Source organism: Sorex araneus, chromosome 8, assembly GCF_027595985.1.
Source record: "Sorex araneus isolate mSorAra2 chromosome 8, mSorAra2.pri, whole genome shotgun sequence".
Classification (NCBI taxonomy): domain Eukaryota; kingdom Metazoa; phylum Chordata; class Mammalia; order Eulipotyphla; family Soricidae; genus Sorex; species Sorex araneus.
Window position 1 is genome coordinate 30348305 of NC_073309.1, and position 20978 is coordinate 30369282.

At 60.3% G+C, this 20978-nt stretch overlaps 1 protein-coding gene across 2 annotated transcripts in view; it reads left to right on the forward strand.

The window, feature by feature from the left end:
• Window positions 1–20978, forward strand: part of ZNF423 (zinc finger protein 423) — a 346485-nt gene that overhangs the window by 198729 nt on the left and 126778 nt on the right. For both annotated transcript variants that reach the window (XM_055146043.1, XM_055146044.1), the window contains 2 exons: window positions 6969–10186; window positions 19470–19554. In XM_055146043.1, coding sequence (XP_055002018.1) covers window positions 6969–10186; window positions 19470–19554 — 3303 coding nt within the window. The remainder of the gene's footprint in view (window positions 1–6968; window positions 10187–19469; window positions 19555–20978) is intronic.

Consider the following 20978-nt stretch of genomic DNA (forward strand, 5'->3'; position numbering starts at 1 on the left):
CCCCACAAGTCCCACCAGGAATGATGTGTGGGTTTTTTTCTTTTGGCTATTTAGGTCACACCTGGTGCGTTGCTCAGGGGTTATTCCTGGCTCTGCACTCAGGAATCATTCATGGTGGTGCTTGGGGGACCATGTGGGATGCCAGGGATCGAACCCAAGTCAGCCGCATGCAAGGCAAAACACCTTACCCACTGTGCTATTGCTCCAGCCATCCAGGAGTGATTCTTGAGTGCAGAGCCAGGGTAAGCATCAAGTGTGACCCTCCCCCCCCCAACAAAATAAATAAATCCTAAAATTTCTTTATGATTATTACTGTTTCATTTGTAGGTTCCCGTCTACTGGGGCTGCATAGATATTTCTCAGGCACAAAGTAATTGTGAAGGAAAGGGGCTTAAGAAATTCTGCTCAACACCCTTGAAAATATGAGAGCTAGGGGCTGGAGCAATAGCACAGCGGGCAGGGTGTTTGCCCTCCACGCGGCCGACCCAGTTTCGATCCCCAGCACCCAATATGGTCCCCTGAGCACTGCCAGGAGTGATTCCTGAGTGCAGAGCCAGGAGTAACCTCTGCGCATCGCCGGGTGTGACCCTAAAAAGCAGGAAAACAAAAAAAGAAAGAAAATATGAGATCTTAGCTGCAGCCACTGGACCTTTGTGCCTGTCAAGTTGACAGTGGGGGTGGGGGGAGGGGAGGGACGATGGGAACACTGGAGGAGGGACTGGAGGTGGGATTGGTGTTGAAGTATCATATGCCTAAAACTCAGCTACCAAGAGCTTTGTAAATCACAGTTCTTTAAGGAAAATAAAAAGTTCGGCTCGAGGAATTGAGATACCCACCTGGCATGTGACTGACACCCTGGGTTGTCATCGGGGACCTTCACAAAGCTCCTTGGGTGTAGATCTGGGAGTAACCCCTGAGTACCATGTGTGTGGCGCAAACCCCCTTCCCACACCCCCCCAACACACTCACAGAAGCCAAGGCAACCACCACTGCACTGCTCCCTCTCTCCTTGGCTCCGTCCTGGCCCTTGGGCCCGCCTCTCCCCCGCAGAAGGCAGCCTCCAGTCTGGGTCCTGAGTCAGGGGGCTTTGGGGAAGACGCTGTCCCGAGTGTTCTGGCTGGGGCCTGGGCAGTGGCGTCCCAGCTAGAGCCCTTCCCGGGGAGGGACGCTTGCTTCCTTGGCTGTTTGCATCCCTGGAGATGGGGCCAGGGCACGGAGACCCCGTGTGCTGTGGAAGGAAGTGTCATCTCTTTCGGGGGCTGCCGGGAGAGCCTCTGGGTGGCTGGGATATGGTGTGGCATGTCCTCAGGCTCACCCAGCTCTCGCTTTAGATCCCAGCAGTCTCGCCCAGGGCTCTCTGGCCAGTGCTCTTGCCTCTGCCTCAAGTCTCCCAAGGTGCCCTGTTTTCTCTAAGTGTGCGTGGTCTGGAATCTCCCCAGGGCATGGCCCAGGTGGGGTGGGCAGCCCGCTGCAGGGAGGCTCCTACAGGTACAGTGGGGACCCCCAACTCTGGTATATAGAATGGTCTCAGCTCCTTGTTCTTCCCTGCCCCCGCACACCCCCCTCCCCGGGACTTGGGAGTGGCTCTCATTCACCCAGCAGAGCCACCTGGCACCAGTATTTTCACTCCCCAAGTGCAGAGAAACCTCCTACTGTTCTTCAGAGCTTTCACGCCTCTTGCTTAGCTCGGGTGATGGGGAACTCACTCCCTCCTTACTCAGCTTGGGTGATGGGGAGCTCACTCCCTCCTTACTCAGCTCGGGTGATGGGGAGCTCACTCCCCCCTTACTCAGCTTCAGTGATGGGGAGCTCACTCCCTCCTTACTCAGCTTGGTGCCAGGGAGCTCTCACTCCGGTGGCCAGATGCTTCCGTGGCCAACCAACCGAGATTCCCCCAGACAGGTGGAGTCGGGGTGTTCAGGCCCGCACCCCGCTGGCCGCCACCCTGGGGCACCACGGCCCCTCCCGCCAGGGGGCCCCGAGAACTGCCAGCCGCCTGCCCTTTCTGTGCCGAGTGTTCTGAAGCCCAGTGGATGCTCCTTTTTCCGCTTAATTGAGTTTTCATTGAAATCTCTCCCTGCCTGATGCCTGTTTGGGTTCTCTTCCCGCACATCCGGCAGAAGCTCCTGCAAGCCGCTTGCTACCAGGCCTCCTTGCAGGATTAGTCATTTTTTTAATGACTTTAATCTCCAATTTGAAAGTGATTTTTTCCCCCTCTACTCATTTTGTTCTATTTCTTTGGTCGTGCTTGACGGTGAGGGAGGGGAGCCGAGGGTCTGGCATCCGTTCCCGTGGCTTGTTCCCTCCCAGACTCCGTGTGATGTGCTGAGAGATGCAGGGACTTGGGCCAGGCTGGCTGGGCCTGGGGCTCGGCGCTCTCTCCTGCGCGCTCTGTGGCGTGGAGCACGTTACTCGGCCTCTCTGGGCTACCGTTTCCCTGCAGATGAAAAGACTCAGCCAGGACGCCTCTCGTCGGGCGGATGAGAGGGTTGAAGAGTTAGCTCCTGGAAAGCTTAGAAGAAAGCGTGGCACACAGTGAAAATCCCTCGCAGCCTTCTTCTTGGGATTAACAGGGTTGCTGGCTGAGCTAAATGGTCCTTTTTTTTTTTTTTAACTTTTGGGGTCACTCCTGGCTCTGCACTCAGGAATTACTCCTGGCGGTGCTCGGGGGACCATATGGGATGCTGGGAATCGAACCCGGGTCGGCTGTGTGCAAGGCAAACACCCCACCCGCTGTGCTATCGCTCCAGCCCCATGAGCTGAATGTTTCTTGATTGTCCCAGCCACCTGAGTCCGAGTTTTTTTAGGGACCGTGGGGTCACTGCTGTCCCCTCTCTCCCCCAGGGGCAGGGGCGGGGACTTCGAGCGGGACAGGCTCCCTGCTCCTCTGTCCACAAGCCGGCACACACAGCCTAGTTCTCCGGCCGTGCTTCTGCTTCTGGAACACCCGGTTCAGGCCACGCACCAGGAGTGTGGCGTAGGCAGCCGCCCTCTGTGAGAAGGGTAGGAGAGTGCGAAGGCCTTTAACGGGCCCTCTGGGGTTGGGACTTCGTCTACAGGCCATTTCTCCTTGTGGGGCCTGTGCCGGGGCAGAGCCTGAGTGTTTGTGTCATCCCAGAGATTGTCGGCAGTGGCTCCCCAGACCGGTGTATTTTGCACACGTCCCGGAGCTCACGTGCCGAGAGGTAAAGGTATGGACGCAGTGTGCAGCTGGCCTTGGGGACTGGGCTGCCTGGTCGCTGAAGGTGGCCCTGGCGAGTGGGTCCCACACGGACAGAGAAGCAAGGCTCCCATTCTCTCTAGCCCAGCACCGAGAGGCGTCTGGCCCTGGGACGAAGCCACGGGCTGTTCCGCCGTCAGCCTCCGCCTCCTCGTCTCCAAAGTGGGCTGTCGCAGAGTGGGACGCTTTGGCCTTGCACGTGGCTCACCCTGGCACCATGCACGGCCCCCCAAGCCCCGCCAAGAGGGATCCCTCAGCACAGAGTAAGCAGTGAGCACCGCCGGGGTGGCCCAAAAAAACCAACACCAAAAGTAAATAGCTGCTAATATGATTAGCACTTGGCATGGATCCACGTTCGTTATCACTGGTGGCCAAATAGTGCTTTTTAATGAAAACTACAGGGGCCGGAGCCATAGTACAGCAGGGAGGGCGTTTGCCTGGCATGCGCCCGACCCAGGTTCGATCCCCCGGCATCCCAGCTGGTCCCCCTGAGCACCGCCAGGAGTAATTCCTGAGTACAGAGCCAGGAGTAAGCCCTGAGCATCGCCAGGGGTGATGCAAAAATACACACACACACACACACACACACACACACAGAAAACTGTGAGGTATACTTTGCACCTTGCACACCACACAGTCCACTGCCTTTACTCTTCCTGACTTTCTGTCCCTTTGTTGTGAGCGGGGGTCGCAGGCATGCTGGCCGCAGTGGCCCCGGGGACTGTGTGTGGACACTGTGGGGCTGGCGGGGCTGCTCCACACAGGCTGGCTGCAGTGTACGCACAGGGGCCACGGTGGTGCTGGCATCTCTTTCTGGAGTGTCGGCCGCACCAGCCTGGCTTGTGCCTGGGCCACCCCCACCCCGATCAGCAGAGCTGCAGGGGTTTCGCTGGGCACCCGGCACATTGGGCAGACCCCGGGGATCTAACTCCCCGTCTTCAGCTTTCAGGGGAGCACCCCAGCCACCGAGCCGCCTCCAGGGCCTCAGGTTTGTGCTTTCTCAGGACTTTTCTGCAGAGACTCTCCACTGTTTCTTTGGATTTTTTTTTTCTTTTTGGGTCACACTCGGCGATGCACAGGTGTTACTCCTGGCTCTGCACTCAGGAATTACTATTGGCGGTGCTCAGGGGACCATGTGGGATGCTGGGATTCGAACCCGGGTTGGCCGCGTGCAAACGCCCTCCCCGCTGTGCTATCGCTCCAGTCCCAACTCTCCACTGTTTCTTTTCCTTTTTTTTTTTTTTTCCTGTGCTGTGTCCATGGATTCTGGGAAGTCAGGAGGCATGTGTGGAAAGGCAGGACCTTGTGTCCGGGTGTCCGCTGCTGTCCTCGGGGAGGCTCTCACTGACTCCTCCTCTGCATGTCCCTCACCCTGGCCCTGGGTGGGTTCAAGCCAGGTGTTGCCCCCTGTGCCCTGTGGGTGTGGGTCCTGGGTCTTTCTGGAATGCAGGCGGTGGCAAGGCTGGTGAGGAGAGGGACCACAGGGCTCCGGCGGGTGACTGCTGGAGGTGTCCATGCCCTCCTTCGGGGTTCTGGCTCTGGATGCTCATGGTGCTGTCATTTCCCGTGCCTCAGTTTCCTCGTCTGTGCCGTGGCTGTGGACCCTGCTACCGGCCTCCTGGGCAGCTGGGAGCAGATGGTCACAGAACCACCCACACGCAGGAAGGCCAGCGGGGTCCTTGCGTGAGTCTGGGCAAAGGCCTCCACAGAACGGCACCCCTAGTCCCACTCGGCTGGGGAGTGGGCACTGCCGGACCCCCTGCAGCCCGGGTTCCAGCCAGCCCCTCCCTGGGGACCCTTTGTCTGCGCCCCGCGGAGCCCAGCTGGCGGGAGCTGGGTGCCGCCTGCCGCATCTGCTCCTGCGAGCTGGCAGCCGCCGCGGCCTTCCCGTCCGAAGGGCCCGTAACGTGAGGCGCCCCCGGGGAGCAGAGCCCTCGCTCGGGGAGGGTGTGCTGGGAGGCGTCAGCGCTGGGCTGGGTGGCTGCCTTCAGAGGTGGGGGGCTGTGGGGAGATGCGGGGCCCGGGAGCTCGGGGGAGCGGCAGCCTGCCAGGCGGAGCCTCTGGCCTCGTGCCAGCCGGGGTCAGGCAGAGCGTCACACGGCCGGGACCGGGGGACAGCGTGGTGGTGGCGGTGGGTGGGGCTCGGCAGAGACTCGGAGTCCGCTCTGGGGGGCACCCCTCCGGACCCTGCAGCCGGCTTGCTACTTCTGAGCATCTTGGGGTCGGCTGGGGACAGCAGAGGTGAGAGCCCAGGGGCCCGGGGTTGTGTTTCTGCTGGAATTGTGTAGGAGGGGCACAACTGTGTCAGTGACGGGAGGTGATGGGGGGGCCCCGTGTGTGGGGATGACGTGTGTGTGTGTGTGTGTGTGTGTGTGTGTGTGTGTGTGTGTGTGTGTGTTCGTGGGAGTGACGTGAGGGTCGAGCATGTGTGCATACACACCAGGTTCTCTCCCATGCCTGCGAGTCCCTCCCCGCTGGCTGGCTGCTCTGCCCTTCCGGAAGGTTCTGCCCGTGGCCAGACTTTCTGGGTTCTGTCTGTGAGTGTTTCCGAAGGCTCTGCCGGGCCTGGCCGGGCGCCGTGGCGCAAGGTCAGCGCTGCCGAATCCGAGCTTTTGTTTGTCTCTCCCCCGCCCGCAGCAGCGTGTGTCGTTCGTTTCATTCACGGTTTAAGTTTTAAGTCCAACCCGAAGCGAAACTTGAGCCGTGGAGCTCAGCCCCTGGCTCCTTCCACGCAGCAGGCTCGGGACCTTCCCGGGGCTTTGTTTGCTGCATCCCGGGCACCTTTGTTTTCCCAGAAACAGCCAGCCCTGGTTTGTTTGGTTTTTCTCTGCGGCTGGATGGACCTAACACGGGTCCCCGGAGGCAGCCTCGTCCCTGGGGAGGCCGCTGCTCTGCGAGGCTGCCTCCCCCAGCCGCTGTGGGCTCTGTGGCTCTGGGGGGTTCCGGGTGGGCTCGAGCGTCCAGTGGTGGAGTGGACACAAAAAAAAAACATTCACGCCCCACCCTCCCCCGGGGTGGTGGCTTGGGCCAGAATCCCACGGACCTTGTTTTCAGGTGCTCTTGGCTTCCTTCCTGGGTGACTCTGGGGCCCGCTGCTGCCCAGGGGTGGCCACTTCCCATCTGCGTGTCCGGCTGCCCCAGCAGCAGCTCCAGCCAATCCAACGCCTGCCCCCCCAACCCTCCACCCCCTACCGCTCCCCTCCCTGCAGAAGTGCGACACTGTTCAGCTCACGAGGGGGTTTCGTTTCCTTGCAAAATTTTGCTTCTGCCCCCCCAAAGGACCGAGAGGGATTCCCCCAGCAGAGCGAGTCACCTGCCGGTCTCCCTCCAGGTGATAGCTCTGGCCTCTCCTTGGCCTCTGGGACTCATGGTCTGTGAGGTCATTTCCGGCAACTCTCCTGGCCACTCCCCCTCTTGGGGAAGTGGCCGAGAGGCTGAGCCCTTACCTCCCATGGGGGTGGAGGCCCGGGTCCAGCCGGGCCGGGCAAGGTGTTGCTGAGGGAGGGAGCAAAGCATGCCCTCCACTTCCTAGGCTGCCGCCCGTCCACAGGCTCACAGGCCCTGGTGTCCACTGGCTTCCGGCCCCCGCCCGTCCCCCCCCACCCCCCGCCCGGGCTCCCTCCCTCTCCCCGCAGCAGTTGGCCAGCTGCACAGCCTCAGCCACGAGCTGTCGAGAAGCTGGCTCCGTCCCTGCTTCTCGGAGGCCCTGGGAATTGCCGCTTAATCTCCTTCTGCCTTCCCCCCGCAGATGGTGACGACGACCCGCAACTCTCCTGGGTGGCCTCGTCTCCCTCCAGCAAGGATGTTGCGTCACCCACGCAGATGATCGGAGATGGGTGTGAGCTGGGCCTGGGTGAGGAGGAAGGGGGCACGGGCCTGCCGTACCCGTGCCAGTTCTGCGACAAGTCCTTCATCCGCCTGAGCTACCTGAAGAGGCACGAGCAGATCCACAGCGACAAGCTGCCGTTCAAGTGCACCTACTGCAGCCGCCTCTTCAAGCACAAGCGCAGCCGCGACCGCCACATCAAGCTGCACACGGGCGACAAGAAGTACCACTGCCACGAGTGCGAGGCGGCCTTCTCCCGCAGCGACCACCTCAAGATCCACCTGAAGACGCACAGCTCCAGCAAGCCCTTCAAGTGCACCGTGTGCAAGCGCGGCTTCTCCTCCACCAGCTCGCTCCAGAGCCACATGCAGGCGCACAAGAAGAACAAGGAGCACCTGGCCAAGTCGGAGAAGGAGGCCAAGAAGGACGACTTCATGTGCGACTACTGCGAGGACACCTTCAGCCAGACGGAGGAGCTGGAGAAGCACGTGCTCACGCGCCACCCCCAGCTCTCCGAGAAGGCCGACCTGCAGTGCATCCACTGCCCCGAGGTCTTCGTGGACGAGAACGCGCTGCTGGCCCACATCCACCAGGCGCACGCCAACCAGAAGCACCGCTGCCCCATGTGCCCCGAGCAGTTCTCCTCGGTGGAGGGCGTCTACTGCCACCTGGACAGCCACCGGCAGCCCGACTCCAGCAACCACAGCGCCAGCCCCGACCCCGTGCTGGGCAGCGTGGCCTCCATGAGCAGCGCCACGCCCGACTCCAGCGCCTCGGTGGAGCGCGGCTCCACGCCGGACTCCACCCTGAAGCCGCTGCGGGGCCAGAAGAAGCTGCGGGAGGACGGGCAGGGCTGGGCCAAGGTGGTGTACAGCTGCCCCTACTGCTCCAAGCGGGACTTCCACAGCCTGGCCGTGCTGGAGATCCACCTGAAGACCATCCACGCGGACAAGCCGCAGCAGAGCCACACGTGCCAGATCTGCCTGGACTCCATGCCCACCCTGTACAACCTCAACGAGCACGTGCGCAAGCTGCACAAGAACCACACCTACCCCGTGATGCCGTTCGGCGGCCTCTCGGCCTTCCACTGCAACTACTGCCCCGAGATGTTCGCCGACATCAATAGCCTGCAGGAGCACATCCGCGTCTCCCACTGCGGCCCCAACGCCAACCCGCCCGACGGCAGCAACGCCTTCTTCTGCAACCAGTGCTCCATGGGCTTCCTCACCGAGTCCTCACTCACCGAGCACATCCAGCAGGCCCACTGCAGCGTGGGCAGCGCCAAGCTGGAGTCCCCCGTGGTGCAGCCCGCGCAGTCCTTCATGGAGGTCTACTCCTGCCCCTACTGCACCAACTCGCCCATCTTCGGCTCCATCCTGAAGCTCACCAAGCACATCAAGGAGAACCACAAGAACATCCCGCTGGCGCACAGCAAGAAGTCCAAGGCGGAGCAGAGCCCCGTGTCGTCGGACGTGGAGGTGTCGTCCCCCAAGCGGCAGCGGCTCTCGGCCAGCGCCAACTCCATCTCCAACGGCGAGTACCCCTGCAACCAGTGCGACCTCAAGTTCTCCAACTTCGAGAGCTTCCAGACGCACCTCAAGCTGCACCTGGAGCTGCTGCTGCGGAAGCAGGCCTGCCCCCAGTGCAAGGAGGACTTCGACTCCCAGGAGTCGCTCCTGCAGCACCTGACCGTGCACTACATGACCACGTCCACCCACTACGTGTGCGAGAGCTGCGACAAGCAGTTCTCCTCGGTGGACGACCTGCAGAAGCACCTGCTGGACATGCACACCTTCGTGCTCTACCACTGCACGCTGTGCCAGGAGGTCTTCGACTCCAAGGTGTCCATCCAGGTGCACCTGGCGGTGAAGCACAGCAACGAGAAGAAGATGTACCGCTGCACGGCCTGCAACTGGGACTTCCGCAAGGAGGTGGACCTGCAGGTGCACGTCAAGCACAGCCACCTGGGCAACCCCGCCAAGGCCCACAAGTGCATCTTCTGCGGGGAGACCTTCAGCACCGAGGTGGAGCTGCAGTGCCACATCACCACGCACAGCAAGAAGTACAACTGCAAGTTCTGCAGCAAGGCCTTCCACGCCATCGTGCTGCTGGAGAAGCACCTGCGGGAGAAGCACTGCGTGTTCGACGCGGCCACGGAGAACGGCACGGCCAACGGCGTGCCGGCGCCCGCCGCCTCCAAGAAGGCCGAGCCGGCGGACCTGCCGGGCCTGCTGCTGAAGAACCCCGAGGCGCCCAACAGCCACGAGGCCAGCGAGGACGACGTGGACGCGTCGGAGCCCATGTACGGCTGCGACATCTGCGGGGCGGCCTACACCATGGAGGTGCTGCTGCAGAACCACCGGCTGCGGGACCACAACATCCGGCCGGGCGAGGACGACGGCTCGCGCAAGAAGGCCGAGTTCATCAAGGGCAGCCACAAGTGCAACGTGTGCTCGCGGACTTTCTTCTCGGAGAACGGGCTCCGGGAGCACCTGCAGACGCACCGGGGCCCCGCCAAGCACTACATGTGCCCCATCTGCGGCGAGCGCTTCCCCTCGCTGCTGACGCTCACCGAGCACAAGGTGACCCACAGCAAGAGCCTGGACACGGGCACCTGCCGCATCTGCAAGATGCCCCTGCAGAGCGAGGAGGAGTTCATCGAGCACTGCCAGATGCACCCCGACCTGCGCAACTCGCTCACGGGCTTCCGCTGCGTGGTCTGCATGCAGACGGTCACCTCCACGCTGGAGCTCAAGATCCACGGCACCTTCCACATGCAGAAGCTGGCGGGCAGCTCGGCGGCCTCGTCCCCCAACGGCCAGGGGCTGCAGAAGCTCTACAAGTGCGCCCTGTGTCTGAAGGAGTTCCGCAGCAAGCAGGACCTGGTGAAGCTCGACGTCAACGGGCTGCCCTACGGCCTGTGCGCCGGCTGCATGGCCCGCAGTGCCAACGGACAGGTGGGCGGCCTGGCCCCGCCCGAGCCCGCCGACCGGCCCTGCGCCGGCCTCCGCTGCCCGGAGTGCAGCGTCAAGTTTGAGAGTGCCGAGGACCTGGAGAGCCACATGCAGTTGGACCACCGTGACCTCACGCCGGAGACCAGCGGGCCCCGGAAAGGCGCCCAGACCTCGCCGGTGCCACGGGTAAGTGCCGCTCGCCTGCCCGCCCGTGTGCCTGCTCCATTCTGGCTCTTCTCACCCCGGAAGTGGAAACGGTATTTCCTGGGCCTCAAAGTGGAGCCAGCGGGGGGGCAGCCCTCCTCTCACCGATGCTGTGTGATGTCTGGAGTCTGGGCCGCCTCTCTCTGTGGGGTGGGGCGGGGGGGTGTCTGTTCGTTGAGTGCTCATCTGTGCCTGGGCTGTGGGGTCTCGACTGTCTCAGAGGGGCAGGGGAGGCCCGCGGCACACAGGTCTCCAGGCCTGGCACCATCGCTGCCGTGCCGCGTGTGCTGTCGACGGTGACTTGTCTTTATTCGAGATCTGGCAGGGGTTGGTGGTGTGTCTGTGTGCCAGCCCCTGCACCCGGGCTCCCTCCTGCACCCGGGCTCCCTCCTGCCCGCGCTTGCGGCCTGCTGCAGTGGTTCTGGCCCCCGTGGCGTTCCGGCACGTGCAGTTGGTGCCCGCTTCTTTTCACGGGTGATTATTATTTCTTGTCTTTGGGGCCACACCTGGCGGTGCCCAGGGCTTGCTCCCGGCTCTGCACTCGGGGGATCACTTCTGGCGGGGCGCCGGGGACCATCTGAGGTGCCGGGGGTATAGAACCTGGGTTGACTGTGTGCAAGGCAAGTGCCCTACCCGCTGTTCTCTGGCTCCTTTATGGATAACTGATTGAGTCATTCATTCATGGAATTTTTTTTTTGAGCACTCAGGGTGCTTGGGTGCCTGGCAACCAGTAAGAACCAGAAACTGGTCTTCTTTATTTTTATTTTTTAATTTTTATTTGTTTATTTATTTATTTATTTTGCTTTTTGGGTCACACCTGGCAATGCACAGGGGTTACTCCTGGCTCTGCACTGAGGAATCACCCCTGGCGGTGCTCAGGGGACCATATGAGATGCTGGGAATCGAACCCGGGTCAGTCGCGTGCAAGGCAAATGCCCTACCCGCTGTGCTATAGCTCCAGCCCTTTTATTTTTTAATAAAAAAAAATTTTTTTTTTGATGAATTACCAAGATGTGCAGTTACAGACTTACAAACTTTCGTGCTTATGTTTCAGTCATACAATGATCGAGTACCCATCCCTTCGCCAGTGCCCGTTCTCCACCACCAATGGTCCCAATATCCCTCCCACCACCCCCACCCCATCCCCCCACCTGCCTCTGTGGCAGGCGCTCTCTCTCTCTCTCTCTCTCTCTCTCTCTCTCTCTCTCTCTCTCTCTCTCTCTCTCTCTCTCTCTCTCTCTTTCTCCCTTTGGGTGTTATCCAGAAACCTTTCTTAGGGGTCCACAGACCTGGGGGAACCTCAGCCCCGTCTCTCGTGGGTGTGTGAGGCAGGGAACCGGTTGCTGGAGATCTGCCCAGGCTGCCAGGGCCCGCGTGGCTGGTGCCGGGCCTGATGCTGCAGCCCCCGGGGCTCAGAGGAGCTTCTGCCCACAATGGCGTCCTTTTGCACACGGTTCCCAGGAGCTCTCCCTGCGGAGGTGGCACGGGCAGGAGGCAGGGGTGCGGGGAGGGGCCTGCGGCGGAGGGCAGGGCTGTTTGCTGAGGGCACTGGGTGGGAGCAGAGCAGGGCCTGGCACTTGGGGTCCTTGAGAGGAACAGAAGGAACCGGACAGGCTCCTGCCGGCGTCACGGACCCGCCTGATGCTGGCGAGACACGCGGGGCAGCACTCGAATGTGGAGAAGGCCGGGGGCCCAGCAGGACTCGGCCTCGGCTCAAAGGCCTGCTTGGAGTGGGGGCGCCTTCAGGGGCTGCAGTGCCCCACCCACTCACAGCCTCACCAGGGCTCCTGGGCCCTCCAGTTGGGGGTCAGCAGGACACCCTTCACGAGTCCGGTCACTCCCGTCCAGCTGTCCTCCGCCAGCAGACCGGCCAGTTGGGGTGGACTCGGCAAGGACCCGGACACCCAAGGCCTCATTAGAATCTCCGACCTCCACGTCCGGCCTGTGGCTGGAGTCTCCCCAGCAACGCCGGTTCCCTGCCTCACAGACACCCACGAGGGATGGGGCTGAGGGTCCCGCAGGTCTGTGGACCCCTAAGAAAGGTTTCTGGATAAACACCCAAATGGAGAGAGAGAGAGTGAAAGGGAAAGTGCCTGCCACAGAGGCAGGTGAGGGGGGTGGGGCGGGGTTGGTGGGAGGGACACATTTACGATTCCGGCTCTTAAAGCTGAGGGTCGTGGTAGAGTCAGCGTGATGATCTCAACTGTCATCAGAATCAGAGTATGTGATGATATGAAGTAAGAGCATTGATCACAAGCAATTTACAAATAACAGTGATAGTAATAATAATAATAACAACAGTCATAGAGATGCTGCTAATGATCGCAGTAACGGTACTAAGAGTAACCACAATAGCCATTATGGTGACAGCCGTAATGCCAGTACTATTTATAGTAATAGTTATAGCACAGAAATAATAATGGCAAGACGTAATCGCAGTAATGGTACTAAGAGTAACCACAATAGCCATAATAGTGACAGTAGTAATATCAGTACTATTTATAGTAATAGTTATAGCACAGAAATAATAATAACGGCAATCCATAATAGCGACAAGAACAGCAATGGTGACAAGATCCACGAGAAGAGTGGTCACAGTGTTCCTGGTAGTACTATTAGTAATTGCATTTTTGTTGCTGTTGATGGTTTTGTTATTTTTGCATTTGGGGCCACGCCGGAGGATGCGCGGGTGTGACCCTGTGTTGAGGGATCTCTCCTGCTAGTGGGCTGCACGCAAGGCAAATGTACTAATCTCCCCAGCTCCGAGTAACCGCCTGGTGTACTCTCTCCAGCCTCCGTAGCTGTGCTCTGTGATGGCCGCAGGAGTAACTAAGGATACTACCTGTAGTAACAGCAGCAGTGATGCTGCGGGTCACGGCAGTAATGACATCAGAGTAGCGAGCGTTGAGGCCGGAGCCACAGGACCGCAGGTTCGGTCCCTGGCATCTTGAGGTGCCCCCCCCCCGCCCCCAGGAGTAACTCCTGAGCACCGCCGGGTGTGGCCCCCAAACAAACGAGTCTCCGCAGTAGCGAGAGCAGTGGTGTCACGGGTGGCCAGTGATGTCAGCAGCGGCCGTCGCAGTCATCTCAGCCTTGGCTACGGTGAGAGCAGGCACAGGGAGTAAGTAAACGTGGTAGCACTAGGGCTGTAGTCCTGGGGGTCTCCAGTGTGGGCCCCCTGGGGACGGGCGGGGACCAGCTGATTTGTGACCAGTCGTCCGTCTGTTGCGCCTCCTCCAGCTCTGGGACGGGCTCGGGGCTCCCCTCAGCCTTGGCCCTGACCACGTGCTTGGCGTGCGGTCAGCATCATTGCTTTCTCCCGGTGCTGACCGCAGCTCTGGCTGGCCGGGCGTTTCCTCGCCACACGTGTTTCTGGGCCGGAAGTGGAAGCCGGCAGGAGGTGGCGAGGACAGTGCTCGGGCAGAGGCGGGAACAGGGTGCTGGGCCGCACACATCTCTCGCAGCACGCAGGGCCCCTGCCCGTGCAGAGGGGAGGCTGCCGGGGTGGGGTGCCCCGGAACTTAGCCTCCCGCACACCGCAGGCCTGGCCCCCGTGGCCTCGTCATCGTCGTCCTCCCAGTGGTCACTCTGCCTTTGGGTGCTTGTGGTGGCAGCACCCTGCCGGGACCCCTCAGTGGGTGTCCAGTGCCCAGTGCAGCTTGTATTGCTCCTACGTGGGTAAGGGGGGGAGGTGTGTGTCTCCCGGGCACCCTCGGCTGTGGTTTCCATGGCAACAGCCCTGGCTTCTGGCTGTGACCTCTGCTGTGGCCAAGAGGAAGCCCTGGCAGAGGAGGGGGTGGTGGCCCTGAACGCAGGGGTCTTTGGGGGTAGGGGGGGGCACCCGGCAGGTCTTTCCCTGCCAGGCCAGGTGAGGGCTGGTTGGAGACCCTCGTCAGGAGGCCTCCCGGCTCCGGGGCCCACCCCCCGGCTGCAGGAGCGAGACAAAGCCGCTCCTCCCCGCGCAGGCTCTGCGTCTGGGGCCTGGCCCCCGGCCTGGGCACGCCTCGCCTCGGGGCAGGGGCCCAGCTGTCTGTGCGCCGACCCCTCCCTCCCCCAGGACTCATGCGAGCGAGAGCAGACTCTGGGGGCTGCGCAGGGGCCGGGGGGCTGGCAGGCTGGGACCCTTGGGAGTGTCTCCATAGCAACCAGCTCCCGGAGGACCGGGTTCCCGTGGGGCTGAGGCTGCTGTCGGCTGGAGCGTGAAGCGAAGCCTTGAGGTTCCCGCCTCCTCCCCTCCGCTGATGGGGAATAACAACATTTCCCTGGCTGGGGCGGCGGGGGCGACCCCGGCCCATGGGGCCCTCGCCGGGCTGGCTGCGCCCCCCCTCCACCCCCGCCTGCCCGCCCGCCGCTCCCAGTGGGGGTCCTGGACGCCCCACCAGAGGACGGTACGGTGCGCACCACTTTCTGCCCCCTGGACCCAGTGTGTCCAGCTGGTGTGGGGCGTGGAGCCAAGAATGGCAGCTCAGACAGCCGGCCCCATACAGGGCCCACCTGGCCCCGCATCCCAGCCCCCTCCCCCCCAGCACGAGCTCCTGAAGCTCTGCTTCCTCTGCTTCCTCTGCGGGAAAGGGGGGCTGCAGCGCTGGGGCTGGAGCCCGCCGCACCCAGTAGGCACGCAGCTGTCGAGCTGCACCCGGCAGGCTCCTCCCTCCTGTTGCCTTGGCCTCCTACGTGGTTTTCTGCCCGAGACCCTCCCAGAGGCTATGGGGGGCCGTCCCTGCTTCTCCTGGGCTGGCCCAGGGGCAGAAGCTTTGCAGAGGCGATGCTACTTGCTACTTTGAAGGCCACATTGTAGCTTTCTGGGATTCTGCTTCCTGGGGGTGTCACAGTTGCAGTTCCAGAGAATGAGGGGACCTCTGGGGAGCACCTCGGGGAGACGGGGGTGGGAGAGAGAGAGGGGGTGGGAGAGAGAGAGAGCGAGGCCCTCATCTGCTTGTCCCAAGGCTCTGCTTCAGGGACCACACGGCCCACGCTGGGCTCCGTGCCCCACCCCCCATCAGTCCTGCAACGCTGGCCGCTCCCTCAGTGCTGACTGGAGGGTGAGCGTTGGTGCTGGTGTTGTGCGTGGGGGACCGTGAGTTCGCAGGAGGGCCTCTGGCTGTCCTGTCGGTCTGTGTGGGCAAGAGTGTCCCGAAAGCCGGTGCCTCAGTGGACATGCGGTGGAGGAGCACTGTGTGAGCGCCCAGTTCCAGGGAGAGACCTGAAGGCCTGTGTGTCTGGGGGTCTGCGTCCCCGTGGAAGCTCGAGGACGTCACGTCCCTGAGGGTTTGGCCGAGTCTCTGGGGCTGCATTGGAGCACGCTGTTATCCTTGGGCGTGAAGGTGCAACTGTGAGGGTCTCTCTGGTGGTGGGAGTGGGCGTGGGGGCACGTAAGGTTATGCTTGTCTGCGCGTGTACGCGTGTGTGTGTGTGTGTGTGAGAGAGAGAGAGAGAGAGAGAGAGAGAGAGAGAGAGAGAGAGAGAGAGAGAGAGAAGGAGAGAGAGGGAGAAAGAGGGAGGGAGATCAGACTTTAGGATTTGTATGTACTTCTGTGTATATGTGTGGTAACACATACTTTTGTGTGTATGTGTGTGAGAGAGATACAGGGTGTGTGGCGGGTATGTTTGTGTGGGTGTGTGAGCTATTACAGACTTGTGTATGTGTGTGAGAGAGAGCTCAGACTCTTTCATGTGTGTGTGTGTGTGTGAGAGAGAGAGAGAGAGAGAGAGAGAGAAGGGTATGCTTGTGTGGGTGTGAGAGACTCAGGGTGTGTATGTGATATCACAGTCTGTGTGTGTAAGAGATACAAGGTATATGAGAGAGACACACAGGGTGTGTGTGTGTGTGTGTGTGTGTGATATCATAGACTGTGTGTGTGAGAGGGATACACACAGGGTATGTGTATATATGTGTGATATCACAGACTGAGAGACACACATAGGGTGTCTCTGTGTGTGTGTGTGACATCACAGACTATGTATGTGTGAGAGACACACAGACACATATACACTGTGTGTATATATGTGTGATATCACACTCTGTGTGTGTGTGTGTGTGAGAGAGAGAGACGCACACAGGTGTGTGTGTGTGTGTGTGTGTGTGTGTGTGTGTGTGTGTGTGTGTGTGTGTGTGTGTGTGTGTGATATCACAGCCTCTGCCCACTACAGCTTTTCTGACTCGCCTTCCCGCGGTAGCTGTGGGGAGCCTTCCCGGGGAGGCTGGACCCACGCAGGGAGCAGCAGCAGCCGTGGGTGCAGTCGGGGGGTGCGTGTGCTTCCGATCCACTGGGAGAAGGTAATACTCCTTGTGGGCACTGAGTGAACTTTTTCCTCGTAGGGGGCCGTAAGGAAAGTCCGCTGGGGCCCCTCTGCTCCAGCCCGTTACCCACCGGGCTGAGCCCAGTTCCCCGGCAGTCGCTTTCCTGCCCAGACCCTGTGCTTCATGTTCCCCGGCGGCTTCATTGCCGAGTCCCCACGCGGACCTGCCCAGCCCTGCCACACTCCCGGGGGAGACCAGCTCCAAGGAGCACCCTGAGGCCTCCGGGGGCCACTGGCCCAGCCTCCGGGGCCTCCCGGGTGTGGAGTGCCCAGGCCCAGCTTCACTCCCGTGTCACTTGGAAGGGCTTCTTTTTTTATTTTTATTTTTATTTTATTTTATTTTTTAAAATTTGTTTTTTTTTTTTTTTAATTAGTGAGTCACAGTGAGGGTACAGTTACAGATTCAAACATTTTGTGCTTGTTTTTCCCTCATGCAGTGTTTGGGAGTCCATTCCTCCACCAGTGCCCATTCTCCAACACCAATGAACCCAGTATCCCTCCCACCCCCCCAGTCCCATCCCCCCACCCCACCCCGCCTCTGTGGCAGGGCATTCCAATTTGTTCTCTCTCTCCTTTTGGGTGTTGTGGTCTGCAATAGGGGCATTGAGTGGCCATCATGTTCGGTCACTAGTCCACTTTCAGCGCGCATTTCCCTTACCATGCGGGATCTCCACTCACAATTTACTTGGTGTTCCCTTCTCCATTTGGTATGACTTTCCCACTTGGGAGGGCTTCTGAGAAGAGGCGGTATTCGAACCGCGTCCTTGAGGGGCCACGGTATTCGAACCGTGTCCTTGAGGGGCCACGGTCAGGCGAAGAGACAGGCGGAAGGGCCTGAAGGGGAAAGACCAGGCATGTCTTTTCGGGGAATTCCAGTGAGGGAGGCAGGTGGGGAGTTCAGGTGAAGGAGGCCCCCGGCTGCCCCTGCGTGTGTAGCCAGAAAGTCAGAGGTAGAGCTGGTGACAACGGGCTCTTCAGAAAAACTGGGTATTTGTTTATTTATTTAGCTCTTTATTTATCATTAGTCACAGTGAGATGCACAGTTACAAAGTTACACAATTGGGTTTCAGTCATACAATGTTCCAACCCCATCCCTTCACCAGTGCACACTTCCCACCAACAATGTCCCAGTTTCCCTCCTGCCCCCCAGCCTGCCTCTATGACAGACACTCTCTCTCTCTCCCTCTCTCTCTTTCTCGCTCCTCTTGATCATTATGGTTCGCAGTACAGGGACTGACAGGTTAGCAGGTGTATCCCTCTACCTCCTTTCAGCACTCAGGGTATTTTTTTTTTCTTTTTGGGACACACCCGGTGATGCTCAGGGGTTACTCCTGGCTCTGCACTCAGGAATTACTCCTGGCAGTGCTCGGGGGATCATATGGGATGCTGGGAATTGAACCCGGGTCGGCTGCGTGCAAGGCAAACGCCCTACCCGCTGTGCTATTGCTCCAGCCCCAAGACAGGGTGTTTTTATGGGGCCACCCTCAGCCGTGCTCAGGCGCTGGGTCTCTCCCTAGGATGCTGACTTGGTGGTGCTGGCCTCACTGTGCAGTGCTCACGCCTAGTCTTTGGTTGGGGGTCACCGAGCCACACCCAGCCATGCTAAGGACCCCAGTGGCTACCCCAGGGTGCTTGATTGGGGCATGTGGTGACAGGGCTCGAGCTCAGGCATGTACCCCACCTCTTGAGTGGCCTTCCTGGTCAACCCAGATGGGATGTTTTGAAGCAGTCTCTCTCCTTCCCCTTCTGAAGCCCCCCAGGCAATCATCCACTGCAGGGCACACCAGTGTCGCGTGTGAGCTCCACTTTCTGGAGTGGGTCTGTGACTCCTTGGTGCTTCTTAGTGGTCTGTGTCTGTCTGTCTGTCCGTCCTCAGGTCTCCAGAGGCAACCTATGTCTGCTGCCTCCTGGGATGTGGATGCAGGACCAGGAGGCAGCTATCATAGGTTGCCTCTGGGCCAGGGGCCCCATGTGCCTAGGGAAATGAGGGGTGCCCCAGTCACTCTTGAGAACTGCACTGGCCAGGGGCGGTGCCCTTGTGTGGCCACGTGGTTCTTAGGGGATATAAATAAATGGATGGATGGATGCATGCTTGCAGAGGAGTGTGTGTGTGTGTGTGTGTGTGTGTGTGTGTGAGAGAGCGCGCGCACAGTGGGTAGGAAAGCAGGTGGAGTATGAGCAGTTGGATCAGGGTGTATGTGGGTAGATGGATGGATGGATGGATGGATGATGGATGGGTAGGCGGGTTTGTGTGTGTATAGGATGCATGGCCATCAGGCAGGATAAATGCATGGATAGGTACATGAGAAGGATGGATATGTACAGAAGGGTGGAGGAGTAGGGTAAGGAAACGTGGTTGGGTGGTTAGTTGTGTAGTTGGCTGGATAGATGAATGCATGCATGGAAGGGCGTGTGAGAGGGATAGATGGGTGGACAGGGAGATGGATGACTCAGTAGATGGAAGGTGGCTAGGGTGGAAGATGGGCATGTAGAGGACGGATGATTGAAGGGCTGGGCAGGTGGAGGGTGGGTAGTGCAAGGCGGCTAGATGGAGTGTGGTTGGATGGATGGTGGATGGTGCGTGCGTGGAAGATGGATAGATGAGTTTGGTTGAATGGGTGGTGGTGGGTGGGTGAGTGGGTGGAAGGTGGGTAGGTAACAGGTGGGCAGGTGGATCTGAGCCCACTTCAAGCAGGGCAGCTTCCCCCAGGCTCCTTTTTCTGCTTCTTGGTATGGGGACACTTCCCTGGGCACAGCAGGGCAGTGCTGGCTTGGAAAGTAGCTGCCCCTCTTTCCCCAGGGCGGAGAGCTGGACTCGATGGCAGTGGGGAGGTGACCGGGAGATACCTGGCTGGGGACACAGCTGTTCTGGGGCGTCTCGAGGCAGGACCGCTGTGAGCTCTTTGTGAGCCCTGCTCTTTGCTAAACTCCTGACCGCTTTCTTTCCTTCTTTGTCTCGCCACAGAAAAAGACGTACCAGTGCATCAAGTGCCAGATGACTTTCGAGAACGAGAGAGAGATCCAGATCCACGTTGCCAACCACATGATCGGTAAGACAGCGTAGCCCCTGGCCTGTGCCAGCGGGGCCTCGTCCTCCTCTCGCCCCTGACTCTCAGGGCCAAGGGTTTCTTCTGCGGTTTCTGAGACGCGTCGGACGGGGGGTGAGGGTCTCAGAGCTGCAGCGGCGTCTCCATCCGAGTATCAGAGTCTTGTCTTGTCGTGGCTCCACTCACATTCCAGCCTGACTTTTGACAGTCGCACGCGTTTCCCAGCATAAATTCACCCCCCCCACACACCCAGCCCACCCCGTCTCTGAAACAAAGTGCTTTCCAGTTGTCAAGCACTCAGGGGCAATTATGCTTCAATTTTGTCTGTCATGACATTGAATAGATTGAACTGCTCACATTTCCCCTCTAAACGTGGCGAATTCCTCAGGCACACTGTCAAAACAGAATGCTTACAAAGTTATTTCGGTACTTTCCCTATTCAGCTTCAAGTGGTCTTGGACCTGGGAAAATTCAGCCTTTTCTCCAAGAGCTTTCAAAGCCCCGAGGGTTCCCGTGTGGCCCAAGGCACAGAGGGAGGCCCGAGGCTGGGGAGAGGGGCGCCCTGTCTCCCCCTCCATCCAGAGCGCAGCTGGGTTCCTCGTGCACACAGGGCTAGCCACCCTGGGTCTCACCCCCAGCACCCCTTCCCTCCTGGGGGTCTCGAGCCTTCCACTTCCCTCCCTGCCTCTTTCTCTGGCATCGTGTTACATCTCGGCCACGGCCACGCCAGCAGAGGGCTGCTATAGGAACTCCTTCCTGTGACCCACCCCGTGGGCAGCTCCAGAGTGCCTGGGGCCCACGGGTGCCTGTGGCAGCAACGCCCCGGCAGCAGCTCCGCGCCCCTCCCCCCAGCAGAGGGGGTCTCTGCCCGCTGTCCCGGGCTGCCCCCGCGCTCTCGCCCTTCCCACCGATGAGATCCTGAGGAGTTGGCATCTGGCCTCCCTTCCCTCGTCCTGCCTCCCGCCGTGGTCTCGGCCGCCCCACGACTCACCCATTGACCGTCTCGGGAGGGCACCTGCCGCCTTTCCCACGGGGGTGTTTCTGATGGTGTCTTCTGTCCCGGCTGTTTGGGGGTGCCCCTTGGCCATGGGTCCGTACCGCAGGGCTGCCCCACACCTGCTCAGCCACGTCTCCCAGCACGGGGTTCTCAGCCCCCACCCCCCTCTCAGGTGTCTCCAAGCTCAGTGCGTTGGGCTGCCCAGAGTCCCCCACAGACTCTGACCCTGACTGTGTGTGGGGGTCAGCAGGCCCAGTGGGGAAGTGGGGTTTTTGAAACCCGATGTTGAGGGCTCCTCCCCCTACCCTGTGCATAAGGAGGGGGGTTGCCTGCCTGGCTTGAATGGGGTGGGGTGAGGATTTTGTATGGGGATGTTTGTCTGGGGTACTCAGCTCACACGTGTGTGTGTGTGTGTGTGTGTGTGTGTGTG